General features: G+C 42.2%; 1 protein-coding gene across 1 annotated transcript in view; it reads left to right on the top strand.

Moving 5' to 3' along the window:
• Nucleotides 1–219: 219 nt before the first annotated feature.
• ell2 (elongation factor for RNA polymerase II 2) overlaps nucleotides 220–15,769 on the top strand; it is a 92,831-nt gene continuing 77,281 nt past the window's right edge. Inside the window, exon 1 of the mRNA XM_084315623.1 lies at nucleotides 220–397. Coding sequence (XP_084171749.1) covers nucleotides 224–397 — 174 coding nt within the window. The 5' untranslated portion in view covers nucleotides 220–223. The remainder of the gene's footprint in view (nucleotides 398–15,769) is intronic.

The raw sequence follows: 15,769 nt of genomic DNA, 5'->3' as shown, positions 1-15,769 counted from the left end.
GTCAGTGGTAGTCCCTCCCTAGTAGGCAGTGGTAGTCCCTCCCTAGTAGGCAGGGTAGGGAGCTAGTAGTCAGTGGTAGTCCCTCCCTAGTAGGCAGGGTAGGGAGCTAGTAGTCAGTGGTAGTCCCTCCCCAGTAGGCAGGGTAGGGAGCTAGTAGTCAGTGGTAGTCCCTCCCCAGTAGGCAGGGTAGGGAGCAGGGTAGGGAGCTAGTAGTCTCTGCTAAATGCTCGGACGTCAGAGGGACGATGGTGGAGGGCTGGTAAAGATGGCGGCGCTCTCCCAGGATGGGAGCTATGGACTGAATTGTGGTCGAAGGGACGCAGACAGAGTGACCGTTTTACACGTTAAACTGACAGAGACCGCGCTGAGAGCCATAGAGGGCCACCAGCACAGCAAGGTGAGTTGACGAGCCGTCCATCGGGCTCAGAATGGGACTCTGTTCAGACTCTGAACTGTGCTCAGCAAACTGCCACGCACAGCTAGCCGGCTAACGTAGCTACACGGCTAACGTGAGCTTGTTGGCAACGGGACGTTTCTGCTGACGAGCTGGCTTTTAAAAACCAAATCGGCGTTTTATTTGGAAATAAATTAGCAGAACACGAGGGGGTTACTTTCACCTCGAACTCCAGCTCGTTGTCACGAATTGTCAGGCTCGATATAGTCTCGAAAAGCGGCTGGTTTGAACTTAGAGACGACAGTTAGCCTCATTAGCTCATCTCCTCCCTGCTGTGCGGCCAAGGCAGCTTTTTATTTTATTTTTTACTACTAACTATTCTGACCAAACAAGGTCAACAGTTGCTCCCAAATCAACCAGATATACGAGTTAACTCACACGGACCTCGTTATAGAAGCTCACAAGCCGTCGTGATGTTATGTTGAAGTAAGTTAATGGGATAAAAGTAGCCACGTTGAATGACTTTACTTCGACGTTAAAACCATAAGACTAAACTTTCTTCTACGTTTCTATCAAACTGCTAACAAGTAGCCTCGAAGCTACACGAATAATGGTGTCTGTTGCTTGAAATCTGTAGTATACTATATCTGTACATCTGTAGATCCTAGATCTGTAGATCCTATATATATATACATAACATATCCCTTACCTACTCTTACCAATTACACTGCTGGCCAGTATGGCTACTACCATACTGTCTTCATACCTGTATCACTGTACATATTAATACTACAACTCTGTACATCTTATTAGCACTATCACTCAGTAGTACTATATCTATATATTTTATATCCAGTTTAATCTCCATTGTATATTACTGTTGCACATTATTAGTTACATTTGCATTCTGGTTGGATGTCAAACTTCTTTTGGTTGTACTGTACTTGTGTTGTATATGATGACAATTACATTTTAATCTAATCTAAAAAGCAACTTTCTCAGATAAAGACGGGGACATTGTCCCAACGTCGCTTAGTTATATTTGCCTCTGAATTCAGCCAGTTTCTTTCTTATCAGACATCAGTAGAATATACTTCATGACTGAAGGATACAGACTCCAGTGGAATGACAAATATGCCTAACATTACATGAGGATTTATCTTCTGTGCCCCAGTGAGTATGCCTGGTCAATGTATCATGTTGTAGCTGTAAATATCCCAAAATAAATCAAAATAAATAAAGAATCATTTAGATTACGTTCAAATGTATTGGCATCATACAGCACAAGTACAGTAAAATGAAAAGAAGTACAGGTAAGTACAGGGGGGGGTACATGGTAATAGTAGAAGACAATACAGTAAAGTGCAATATACAATGTACAGGATATTAAACGGTATCATATAATACATGAGTACTACTGAGTATAGTGCTAATCAGATGTATGTACAGAGTTGTAGTATTAATACAGTGATACAGGTATAAATACACTATGGTAGTAGTGATACTGGCCAGCTGCGTAACTAGTAAGAGTATAAAGAATCAGAGCAGGCAGCCAGGCAGGGAGCCACTAATAGGAATTTTACTGGCTCCGTGAATAGTGTGTTTTTTCTTCTTCTCATAGTTTAGCCTTTAGGCTATACAGCCTACATGTTGCAATTGTACATTATATTGGTCTTAGCTTTACCGACAGAATCAATGTTGCATCATAGCTTGGTGTCACTCACTCAGCTGTTTTCCACTTCTGACATGCTCGGTTCAGACGGTAATGAAGACGTTTTCCTCTGTAGCACTCGTCCAGTTCAAAGTGCTTGAAAACACATGTTGGGCATGTGCTCATAGGAACTACAGTAAATTGACTACAAGAACACATCCCTCATGTATGGTCTTCTACTCTACTACATGGAACTCGCTACAGTGCTAGCTTGTAGCTAGTTCAACCTACAGTTGTCACTGTTGAATATCTATTATCTACCGTGGCTGGAAGCAGGGCTGTGCCATATGGACACAATCTCCTACCACAATATGGGTCATTTTGATTTTGAAAGGTATTACTCACTCACAAGTTGTTATTATATTTATATGTATTATATTGAACATTGAAATGTATTTTTCGAGACACTTAAGACACTCACTGGTGGCTAGTTAATTACTCGTTACACATAAGATGACACTTGGCAGGCAAACAGGAACACTCATCAGGCTCTCCCTGTCCTGCCTCATGTAGCATCATCATGTAACATCATCATGTAGCATCATCAGGCTCTCCCTGTCCTGCCTCATGTAGCATCATCATGTAGCATCATCAGGCTCTCCCTGTCCTGCCTCATGTATTTCCCTAGATTAGATTAAAATGTATTGACATTTAGAGCTGCCGCAGTATTGATGTTTTCCTTACCGCACAAATTTGCAAAATATTTCCTACCGCCGCGGTTATTACCGCACGCACACACAAAAAAAAGTTTGAATGCATTTTTTTTTTAGTAGTAGTCTACTCTTTATAGCATATAGCCTGCCTCTAGTCTAAATGTCTATCTTTAGAGGATGACTTTGCAGCATGAATATTGTTTGGGATTCGGCAAGCACGCATTAGTTATTGAAAGTGAAACACGGATTCGAAGTTTCCCCTCTGGTCGTGCGCAGTTCACTCGGTGTCGCGGGCAGGGGTGGTTACCCCTAACCCCCCCGACCCTTTCTTATTATTATTACTATAAAGTTACTACTTTATAATAAAGGCATTCGTTTTGTGGCATTAACATTATATAGTTATACGTTCAATAACATCAGCGTATTTACCGGACCATAGCAAGGCTCTATTCATATCTCAGTTCCTTTCTTTGCTCAGAGCGTGCTGAGTTGTCCCATTCTGCGGTCTGTTAATAAAGTTTTCAATCAGACAAGTGTATAGAACGAAGGGCTTTTATTATAACATTCGTTGCAGACAGTAAAATCATTATGTCTCGTTTAGTACTCCTTAGGAGCGATGGTAGTCCACTCCGGCGGAGAGTTAAAGCTAACGTTATTAGCCGTGTTGTGATGAGCTGACATTCAGGAAGTAAAAACTAGAGATGTTCCGATACCATTTTTTCCTTTCCGATCCGATTCCGATACCTAAGCTTTGGGTATCGGCCGATACCGATACTTATCCGATACCAGTGCATACATAAAAAAAAAAAAAAACGATATTATATAAATTTTTTATAAATATATATATATATTTTTTTTTTAACAAATACTGTTTTATATATACTGTTTTTTAGTCATAACTAGAAAGTAATGGTATTTATTCAACAACAGGTGATTGTATAGATTTGTATTAGTATCATTAATCAATGAGTATGGGGCTTCAGCACTGCAGATATACCCTACTCCAATGATCCACACGGACATTATACGTTGCTGCACTCGCTACCCACTGGCTCTGCAGATATACCCTACTCAGTCTGTCTACAAGGCTCCGTTCAGTAGCAGTCGGATCTGTTTTGATTTTTGCACAATAAATATTCAACATTCTCTTTTGAGACTCCGCCTCAGACTCTTATCATTTGGCACTAAAAGCTAAACATTGTCGCCGATATGGCTGTCCGCAACATGTCATTAATTGTGTACGCGACGTGCAATTGTGCAATGACAACGTTACCGTTAGCTAGCATGAGCTACCGGTATATGGGAAGACCATAGAAGACTGTAACGTTACTGGTGACATTGTGATTTAACTTGGAATACTCCTTTGCCAACTTGCTGTACTTTGCTTGCAGGTCTGCAGCCATTATTGCTGGATTATATGAATAGCCCCAACTTTAGCCAAGGTAATGTTAAAGCTAGCTTTCGGTTAGCCGTTCAATGCTAATAACACCAGCCACCAAGCGAACCCATGAGCTCGCCGTCAACACCGCTCTGTCGGGACGATGACATTTAAGAAAGTATCTGCTGTTAAAATGACAAATGGCATTGACACTTTAATCGATTAAGCACACGTTTGTTTTATAATGCTTACTCAACAGACCACAGTGTTGTTGATAAATTACGTCATATGGTATCGGAGCGCAGCATTAGAGGGTACTCGCCGATACCGATACCAGCATTTTAGCCAGTATCGGCGGCTTTTCCGATACCAGTATCGGTATCGGAACAACTCTAGTAAAAACCTAATACGCGCTTGCCGATTGGTGGTAACACACTGCATGACGCTACAACGTGTGACGCGTCTCTCTTCTGACCAATCAGTGGTCTGCAATGTTTCACGTGACTTTTCTGGTACCCAATAGGGTCGCTTGGAACCTCGATAGAGGAGTAGGGTATATCTGCAGAGCCGCAAGCCCAACGAGAGGAGGGTAATTTATTATTATTATTATAAAAAACAGCGGTGACGCGGTATTCAGCCTACTCTGCGGTGGCCGTGATGTAACAGCGATACCGCGGTAATGCGGTAATCGCGGCAGCTCTATTGACATTATTCAGCACAAGTACACTACAACGAAAAGAAGTGTGGCATCCATTCCAACCAGAGTGCAAATGTAGCAGTAAAGTGCAACTGCAATATACAATGTACAGGACAAGTGGTTAAACTGGGTACAAAATATACAAATTAGTACTACTAAGTGTAGTGCTAATCGGATCTATGTACTGTACAGAGTTGTAGTATATTAAATAAAGACGGTATGATTGACTAGTACTAACTAGTCAGTAAGTAACCAGTAAGTGTAGGATATATGTGTGTATATATATATATATATATATATATATATATATTTATCCTACACTTACTGGTAAGTACAGACAGGTGAGAATAGGTATATATGCGGTGAGAATATATATTTGGTATACAGCATTATTGTACAGCTATAATACAGAGCTATGGGTTATGTGCAGGTGTCCAAGCAAGTATATAGAGGGGTTGTATGCAGGTATATTTCAGACAAATATGGGTATATATATGCGGTAAATATAAAGATAGAAATTAAATATGCGGTATATGGGTATATATACTGCATATTTGGGTATATGAGTATAAGGGTAGGTGGAAGAAGAGGTTTGTTGCGTTGGAGTCTGACATGGGAAGTCTACAGCGTACTTACAGCAAAGTACAGTTTTCTGGTCGTGTCGGATTTCCTGTATCCAAACCACGAGCGAACAGAAGTACCCCTTTCTTTTAAGTGCGAGTTTCCTTATCTTGTTGTGGTTGGGCTATTGAGTCCTGTTGTGTATGGAAGCAGGATGTCCCCAAGTGTATTACAAGCATGGCACGCCGCCAGGGCAGAAATATATAACGTTATATTAAGTCATTAAATTATAAAAAATGACTCGTTTTGTCTTAATATTTCCCCTTGTTTTTACCAGCACCCATGTGTAGTGTATTGAGATAAGATAAGATAATAATTTATTGATCCCCTAGGGGAAATTCGGGTGTCAAAGCAGCAGGGGGGGGGGGGGGGGGGGGCTTTAGGTCGCTTTCACACAGGGGCTGTTTGGTCCGGACTTTCGGACCAGAGTTCGATAGTCCGGTTTTTCGGGTCTGTGTGAATGCGCGTCGAACTCGGTCCGCGGACCAAACAGGCGAACTCTAGTCCGCCTGAAAACGTAGGTCTCGGTTCGGCTTCAGCGGACCAAACGCGAACCAAATATAGGAAGTGATTATTATTACCACTGCTCGCAGCACTCACTGCAAAACAAGCAGAAAGCACACTGCATCTAATCTCTCTCTCTATCTATCTATCTATCTATCTAACTGTGCATCTTGGGAAGAAGGAAGAAACACGCGGCTTATTATTATTACCGAGGCGCACGGCATTAATAATGGATCAATGCCACGTCAATACTATTATTATTATATTATTATTATTGGTCTACAAGTTGTTTAGCGAGAGGATGGTGGTAATGTGCTTCAATAGAACAATGGATCAATGCCATGTCAAAACTCGCTCCGCTGATCTGGAGGACTCGCAGACAGCACACACAGACACACACGCGCGCACACACAGGCTTGCAGCCACACACACATTTCCACTGTCCAATAGACAAGCGCCCTTTTCGACCGCGTGACATTGTTCAGAAGGTCTCGGTCCGCTGACAGATTTCTCTATGTGAACGCAGACGAACCAAATGAAGAATGCAACAATGTTGCAACTTCACCCCCAGAACCGCACCGAGTCCTCAAACTATATGTGAAAGCGACCTTAAATACTAGTAGAATAGTTCCCAGTGATTACCAAAACCGCGATTAATTTATTCTTGTCATATTTTCACTAAAGTTGGTGACTGAAACACGGTGACTTAGGTTACTGCGGCTCACTTTTTTACAATCTCAAGTTCCAACTTCCAACAAATCCAAAGTTAAAGAGGATTTTGAAGTAATTCTACCTTTGATGCAATCAGAATCCTCCATTTCTACTCTATTCTATAGTTTAGAGTGACACGGTAACTACTGTAATATTTGTATTATTGTCGTTAATATAAACGACTGACAGAGAAAGTTTACCCTTTTTCATGACTCCCGTCTTGCGATTGTGTCATAATAATAATAATACATCGGATTTATATAGTGCTCAAAGACGCTATTTTTGTCATCACAAAAACTATAGGGCCTACTAGAGTTGTACCGATACCAGTATCGGAAATGCCTCCGATACTGCCTAAAATGCTGGTATCGGTATCGGCAAGTACCTTCTAATTCTTTGCTCTGATACCATATGAGTAATTGATCAACAACACGTGCGGTATCCTCTTGCTGAGAGTGAGCGTTATAAAACAAACGTGTTTTTAATCGACCGTGAATTAAAGTGTCAATGCTGTTTGTCATTTTAACAGCAGATACTTTCTTAAATGCCATCGTCTCGACAGAGCGGTGTGACGGGGAGCTTGCTGGTGTTATTTAGCATTAGCTGAAGAGCTAGCTGAAGAGCTAGTTTTAGCTTAACGTTACCTTGGCTAAAGTTGGGACTATTCATAATCCAGCAATAATGGCTGCAGACCGGCAAGCAATGTACAGCAAGTTGGCAAAGGAGTATTCCAAGGTAAATCACCTTTTCACCAGTAATGTTACATTCTTTCAATCTACCGGTAGCTCACGCTAGCTAACCTAGCTCACGTTAACGTGGCTAACCTGTGTCGTCACTGATCGACAATTAATGACATAATGCAAATGCGGACAGCCATACCGTGACAATGTTTAGCTTTTAGTGCCAAATGATAAGAGTCTGAGGCGGAGTCTCAAAAGAGAATGTTGAATATTTATTGCCCATTAAAAATCACAACATACACATTACTACTAGCCAGAGCCTCTGCTAGGAGCTAACAAAAAAGGAGCAGCCTGGATAGGAAGTGCAACAACGTAGAACGTCGGTGCGGAACCAATGTACCAACAACCAGTCCGTGGGTCAACTCATTGAGCATAGTTGTCAATTAATGATACTAATACTAATCATCTGTTGTTGAATAAATACCATTACATTCTAGTTATTACTTAAAAACGGTATATATAAAACAGTATCTGCTATGTAAAAAAAATTATTGATTTTCTTATATAATATAATGCACTGGTATCGGCCGATACCCAAAGCTTAGGTATCGGATCGGGAAGGAAAAAATGGTATCGGAACATCTCTAGGCCCTACGTTAATACTGCCAGGTCCGCACCTGGCCTCATGTCCAAAGACACCTGCCATCGGGCCAAACGATCTCTGAGGGGGATACCCTGCTCCGCGGGGTGTTGGAGTGAGTTTCCTCGTGTCACAGTCCTTCCTCCCGCTTGTTGGAAGGCTAGACGGCCTCTCGTTGTGTGTCAGGCTCCTCCATGTTTGTTTGTTATTATTGTTATCATTCCAGTCCGTAAAGCATTACCGTGGCATTTTCCAGGACGCATTAATTGAGCAACTTCAGTGTATTAGAAGAGGTGTCCACAGCCAGCATACACAAAGCCTTTTCTCACCTGCGCTTCAGGCACCTGGACAGAATGAATGGGAGAAGTGAGTTTAAAGTTAGTTCTTTTTGCTTTTTAGGCTAATTTACACAGTTTCACTTTTCATTCCCGAAAGCCGAAACCTCCTGTTGGTTCAGAAATCGACTTAGCATAAGTAGATTTGATTGCTTATTTTTATCTTTACTATAGTTTTATTTCCTATATTTATGTCTTGCCATGCCTGCACCTGTACCTCCCCTCCCCCATGCTGCTATGACGCCCACATTTCCCCAAGGGGATCAATAAAGGAATGTCTTATCTTATCTTATAATTCAGCAAGGACATACTATTATCTTTAAACCAACATTAGTCCACTATATAGACTTTTGTAAACAACGATTTATGTTTACTTTATATATAGTTATTATCTAATAATAACTGATCCACGGAGAATCTGGATCAAACCACGAAACAACCGACGGCCTGTTTAGCATTGGGTTACCTTCGCCTCGTCGAGTACTTTCATCCAGAACGTTACCCGTCTCTCTCCCCAAACCATGCCTGCGTGGTGAGGCGGCGGCAGAGGTCTGTCTACAAGTCGACGTTGGCGAGAAAAGGGCCTGCAAGTAACTTTCTCAACAATACTTCTAGCCACTTAACTGGTTCCCATCGTACGCCCCAGTATTTGATTTGCCAGTAGCCACAGAGTAGAGTCATCTTAAAGGAGGCCTTACTTGTGGGCAACAGAAAATAAGCCTCTGTCATGACTTAGGAAAACCCTCAAGACACCACTGGTCTACCATGCGTCAGTAGCCTGACCTCTCAACCCCTGTATGGTGCTCAGGGCTGTGGGACCGCTTTCAATGTTTACTAAAAAAGAGATTATTTTATTCAACCTTTTTATTTATCCAGGAAGTCTCACTTTCAAGAAAGTATCTAGGCTACAATTTATAATTGTTTCTAACCTGAGACTCCTTGTGGCCGCGGCTCGTTTTATGTGAAGAACACGTTTTCATTGAGTGCACACTGTGCACCCCCCCTCTCCACATTTATATTACATACGTGATGTATATGTGATCTAGCAGAGGTAAATATTAAGCATGAATTGTTATGCCTACACATTGTTAACCTTCTGTAGTGAAAGGTTTAACCTTCTGTAGTGTGGTAGTGAAAGGTTAACCTTCTCTAGTGTGGTAGTGAAAGGTTAACCTTCTCTAGTGAAAGGTTAACCTTGTGTAGTGTGGTAGTGAAAGGTTAACCTTGTGTAGTGTGATAGTGAAAGGTTAACCTTGTGTAGTGTGGTAGTGAAAGGTTAACCTTCTCTAGTGTGGTAGTGAAAGGTTAACCTTCTCTAGTGTGGTAGTGAAAGGTTAACCTTCTCTAGTGTGGTAGTGAAAGGTTAACCTTCTCTAGTGTGGTAGTGAAAGGGTTAAAATCCCAATAATGCAGTGTGTCCACCAGACCAGAGTAACAGAAATGCCAACACCACACAGGGGTTAACCTTCATGCAGGAGACTCAGAGATGATGTTAACTTCAGAGGTCAAGAGGTCAGCTCTGAGGGTCGACCTCATTGAACGAGTGCCTACAGAGTTATCCATGTTATTCATGAGGTGTGCAGAGCGTGAAGTCCCCATGAAACGGAATGCTATTTGATTCCACATATTCATGCGTTTCCTGTAAAAACAGGAAGCTAGGGAGGGACCTGTCGTGGATATTGATTGGCATTTATAGTAGCCAATGGTGCTGAATGCATCACTGCATCATAGCAAGCTAACCTATGTTATGAGTCTCAATGTTAGCTAGCAAGCTAACATTGAACATTTGTTCAATTTAGTTAGAGGCAGAGTGCTAGCTCAGTTACAATGTTCTGTAAATGGCATTCTAGAAAGCATTTCATTGGACGCAAAATTAGTTTTCCAGGGAATGACTAATCTACTTTGATTTCATGGGGCCTTTTATGTCATTCATTCTTTCTTCAGCTTTTTGCAAACAACTTCAGTCCCGACTCTCAAAACAAGTTCTTAAAAATATCTGATTTGTTCCAAAACCACTGACATCACTGTTTAGATCTTTGCGATCTTTGAAGTAAATATTGGTAGCATTGGTTAGCAATGCTAGTGGAAGTCAATGGGGTCAGTTAGCATGTCTTTTTTTAGTCCTATAAAGTAGGGCTGGGCGATAAAACGATAACTATTGCGATAAATTATTTCCTCGAAAATAAACATGAAACGTGGTCGCAAAGTTTCGATATATCGATTTTCCAAGCTTGGATATGAGCAAACGCACTAACAACCTATCAGATGAAGGAGACCAGGGAGCGAAATTAACTTTTTGACTCACCGGCCAGTGGCGGGTAGATGGGAAGAGTCTACCCGCCAAGCATATTTCTTACCTGCCAACATTTTTTTGATTAAAAAAAAAATATATATATAATTATTTTATATAAAAAAATTTTTTTAAATAAAATATATATTATATAATCATACTTGTAGTTGTATTATCTGCGAGACATCGCCACCACGCAATAAGTCAAAATGCTTGCTATCTGCAAACAGCTCCACTGTCTGTGTGTATACTTGAGTAGCCTCCAGCTCCAGCAAGGATTCTCCGGCCCTGCAGCTAGACCCTATATTCAGCTAGACCCTACATTCAGCATGCAAGGATTCTCCGGCAATGCAGCTGGACCCAATTTTAACGTTACGGTTATTTTGTCAAATCACATTCAACATGCCCTCAGCTAGAATACGCATTCAATCAATGTTATAAGACATTGATATCAGGAGCTATCTGTAGCTACTGCTAGCCCGGTAGATAACGTTAAGACAATTTAGTTTACTGGGACAGATCGATCTAAGTGAGCTAGCTAACGCGAGCTAGCTAACAAGGGAACGGAGGTATTATGCAGCTCATGGAGGTCCGATCTAGACTAGAGCAGACTGCTACCATTCTGAGAGCTTAACGTTAGCACTAGAGCTGCGGGCGAGCTGCTACCATTCTGAGAGCTTAACGTTAGCACTAGATGCTGCAGGCGAGCTGCTACCATTCTGAGAGCTTAACGTTAGCAGTGGCACTAGAGCTGCGGGCCGCTCTGTGTTGATACGAGCAGAAGCCAATAGTATCCCGCTGCAGGGCTGTGCGGATATGACTCGTTGCCACGTTTTTTTTTCAAAATAAGAATATCATACGAACCGAATGCTGCTAACTGCCGGAGCCATCGATATTATGACTCTAGCTGCGCTTGGGCCGGAAATGAGACCCGCACAGATTTTCAAAATAAGAGTATCATTATGAACTACACGTCCACACGCCACACGGCGGGCAGGGCTCTGTGGCAAGCGCCAAAGGTAAAAACTGAGCGCCCCTGGCGGGCGGCGGGCTTTAATTTCGCCCCCTGAAGGAGACGTAGAGAGGTATGACTCAAGTAGTAAACAAGGCTGGCTAGGATAATTAGCTTGCACGGCGCTATTTTATAGTTTACCTGCCGAGTTGGTGTGTGTTTTGAATTCTGAGGGTAACGGTTATAGTAGTGTGGTGTATACGGTGGACGTCGTTGCAATGTATTGGGGCGGAACAGAGTATTTTATGGTCATATTTTAGTACATTGTCATGGGATACACCGCTTGGAAACGAGGCTGGCTAGAATAATTAGCTTGCACGGCGCTATTTTATAGTTTACCTGCCGAGTTGGTGTGTGTTTTGAATTCTGAGGGTAACGGTTATAGTAGTGTGGGGTATACGGTGGACGTCGTTGCAATGTATTGGGGCGGAACAGAGTATTTTATGGTCATATTTTAGTACATTGTCATGGGATACACCGCTTGCTCTAGCTAACTGCTAAAGTGCACGGACTGATCACGACATCAACTCGAGACATTCGCAGCAGCAAAACAAGTCTATTAATAGCCCGTCCATCGGCGCTGGGCATAAGAAGTTAATTATACTTGACAGACATATATTGACGATAATTATCGATATCGAGTTATATGAAAATAATTTTATCCCGATAGCGTTTTTGGCCATATCGCCCAGCCCTACTATAAAGTTAATTATGTTATCAAATGGTTAGGAAGCTGCTACATCCGCTTTTTTCTGAGACATGCTATTGCTAACCGACCCCATTGACTTACACTACCATTGCTAACAAATGGCAACTATTTAGTTTTCCACCATTTCAAAAAGCAAAACACAGGTGCTAGTGATATTAGGATTGATTTTAAATGACTCCAGTTTGACAAATCACGTTGGCTCTTTTAAGAAAAGTGAACTGTTGATTTTAAGGTCCAAGTCTGCCGCCAGTCATTTCCTTTTTTTACCGATATCCGATATACCGATATTGTCGATACCGATACCGATATATGCAGGGTTCCCCCCCCCCCCCCCAAAAATGGAATAATTTCAGGTAATTAACATAACATATCTCTTGTCGTGGAATTAACGCAACATTATGCATACTTTTCACAATAAATAAAATAAGAATTTGTTCTTACTTGCTTGCCTGGGTAAATAAAGGTTAAATAAATTTGTTTTGAAAACCGATACCGATCATTTCCGATATTACATTTGAATGCCAATATCGGACATCCCTACTAATAATGCTAACGAGAGCATACCGGCGGAGATCAAATATAACACTCTAATCCTGAGCTGCATAAATGGTTTTACCGGTGGTGGTGAGGCCCAACACAGGTAATCTGTGGGACCTCCATAGCTGGAGATGGAAGAGGCCGCCCTGGGGCCGAGCCAAGTGAGGCAACGCCTCGTCAACACGGTTACATAACCCATGATGCTCATCCTTGGCGGCCTGGCAGCAGGGCGACGTGGCCTCACATGGAAGCAGAATGTTCACAGAGCAGGTCTCTGTGACAGCTCGCTATGACATATGGTGTTTCTCTCTCTCTCTCTCTGTACATGTGTGAACTGAAGCTACTAGACATATGTGAAAAGACGAGCACAGTCCCTATCTGATGAGCACAGTCACTAGTATTAGGGATGAGTTAGAATATTCATATTTTCTAATAGTCGTGCCAGTCCACATTCGATTTTCTTTTTAATATAATAAAAACTAAAAAAAAAATAACGTTTTTTTTTTATGTTGTGGGACTTGTACAGCACTTTGTTCAACTTTGTCAGTGCTGTAAAGTTTAAGCCTTTTTAAACACTGCTTTCATGAAATATTGTAAGCCGTCATTTGAGGCTTTATAAAAGCAGTACAATGAACACAAATCTGTCAGTGCCGAGTCCGACCTCATCTTAAATAACAAACGGCATTGCTTGTTGTAGTTAACAAAGAGAGGCAGAGTTGATTTAGCAAAAAAAATAAAAAATTCCCCCATTCGAATCCCATGCCCAATTGCCCATCGAACGAAGCTTCGAGGTATTTAAGACAGCCCTAACAGTCACTATCTGATGAGCACAGTCACTATCTGATAGGGGTGTAAAGGTACACGTACCGAACCGTTTCAGTGTGTACCGTACCGAACGGCTGTGTACCGAACGAATACAACGGTATGTTAACCACTAACGACCGCCCACCGGGGGCTGTTTTTTTTCCGCAATCTAATATGATTATTATTATTAGAATTTTTTACGTCGATTATTAATTTCTTTTTTTTATCTACTTTTTCTCCCCATTTTAAATTTTGCTCCCTTCCCCAATTTCGTATTGTCCAATTCTACTCTCCCCTGTCTCGAACGCTGTTGGCCATGCCTCCCACAAGCCGGCTGCCATGTACTCGAGGAGGCAGCTGTCGCATCTGTTCACCTGCACAGCGCGATCTCTCTGCGGCGAGGTTCTGCGTGGGAGGGACACGCCGCCCTCGTCGCTTCCTGATTCTACTGCGCAGGCGCACCAACTGACCTGTAGGAGTCGCTGTCCACAACGTCCGATCCCCACCCACCAGCTTCCCGCCCTCTAATACTGCCAATTGTATTAGTATGAACGACCAGCCAAGCTGGTAGCAACGCAGAGAGCTGGGCTCGAACCCAGCATCTCCTGCGTTGGTGGCGAGCGCCTTGCCCACTGCGCCACCTAGCCGCCCCTGTCGATTATTAATTTCAATATAGAATATTCGTTGACAGCCCTACAAGTACAATTAGTTACTGCACACTACATCACCCCTGAGTGGAACATGGAAAGCCAAACTTTCCCCCACTGTACCGAAAACCCGTACTGAACCGTGACTTCAAAACCGAGGTACGTAGCCTACCGTACCGTGGTTTTTGTGTACCGTTACAACTTACACCCCTACTATCTGATGAGCACAGTCACTATCTGATGAGCACTGTCACTATCTGATGAGCACAGTCACTATCTGATGAGCACAGTCACTATCTGATGAGCACTGTCACTATCTGATGAGCACAGTCACTATCTGATGAGCACAGTCACTATCTGATTAGTCACTATCTGATGAGCACTGTCACTATCTGATGAGCACTGTCACTATCTGATGAGCACAGTCACTATCTGATGAGCACTGTCACTATCTGATGAGCACTGTCACTATCTGATCAGGGCTCTACAGTGCGACCATTTCGAAAGCTCTCATTTGCTTTTTTACTTCCGGAAAGTCCGCCATTGCGCTATGCGAGACTTTTCCGAGACGGTAACATTAAGTTAATGTAACTTATTCTAGTCTTACCAATAGCAATAGATTTTTAGAACACCTAGATTTATCGATAGCAATAGTAATATAACGTTAATGCAACTAAACGAATGTCTTGCTTTTTTAATCATAATGTTGATGCAGTAGCGTATGTCGTTGTGTTGGCTGTAACGGACATGAGAATAACATAACACTGTACACATTAAAATTGCGATAATCGATTCTAACATTTTCAAATCGATCCAGTTGAATTTTCCCCTTAGGATTGATGCATTGCGATGCATTGTTACACAAGTCACTGGCCCACTGTGCGTGTGTGTATGTGTGTGCTAACTTGGCTAGCGTTATCAACAGCAGAGGTGGGTGCAAGCGGTGTGACGTAATTGGCAGAATCGACTGTCAATCAATGGTCTACCTGACACGCAAACTCAAACAATGTTTCTGTACTGGAGGTGTACAGTATTTCAATAGGCAACCCTGAAAGGATTATCTTTCTAGAAGAGCAACACTAGCCAAAACATAGGCATTGTATGCATAAAAGGGGCAAAAGCTAAAGTTAAGTGACTGTTACTTTTATACACTTTTATACACTTTATATTAGGGATGCCCCGATCGATCGGCCACCGATCGTTATCGGCCGATAATCAGTATAAATCTGCGATCGTTGATGATGCTTTATTTTCGCTGATCGTCAAAACCGATCGAAAAACATGATCCAATTCTTAGCGGAGATCTGTCACTGCTGACTTCTCTCTCAGACACACAGAGCTAAGCAGCGTACGGCGCCTCCTCCCCAGCCCCTCCCGCACTCATGTAAACAAGAGCCTCGCAGTCTGCTATAGTCTGGTGCATGATGCGACGTGAGCTAACGTTGG

This window comes from Notolepis coatsorum (assembly GCF_963971535.1).
Source record: "Notolepis coatsorum genome assembly, chromosome: 6".
NCBI lineage: Eukaryota > Metazoa > Chordata > Actinopteri > Aulopiformes > Paralepididae > Notolepis > Notolepis coatsorum.
The sequence above is the reverse complement of the archived record's forward strand: the minus strand, read 5'-3'. Positions and strand labels throughout refer to the sequence as shown.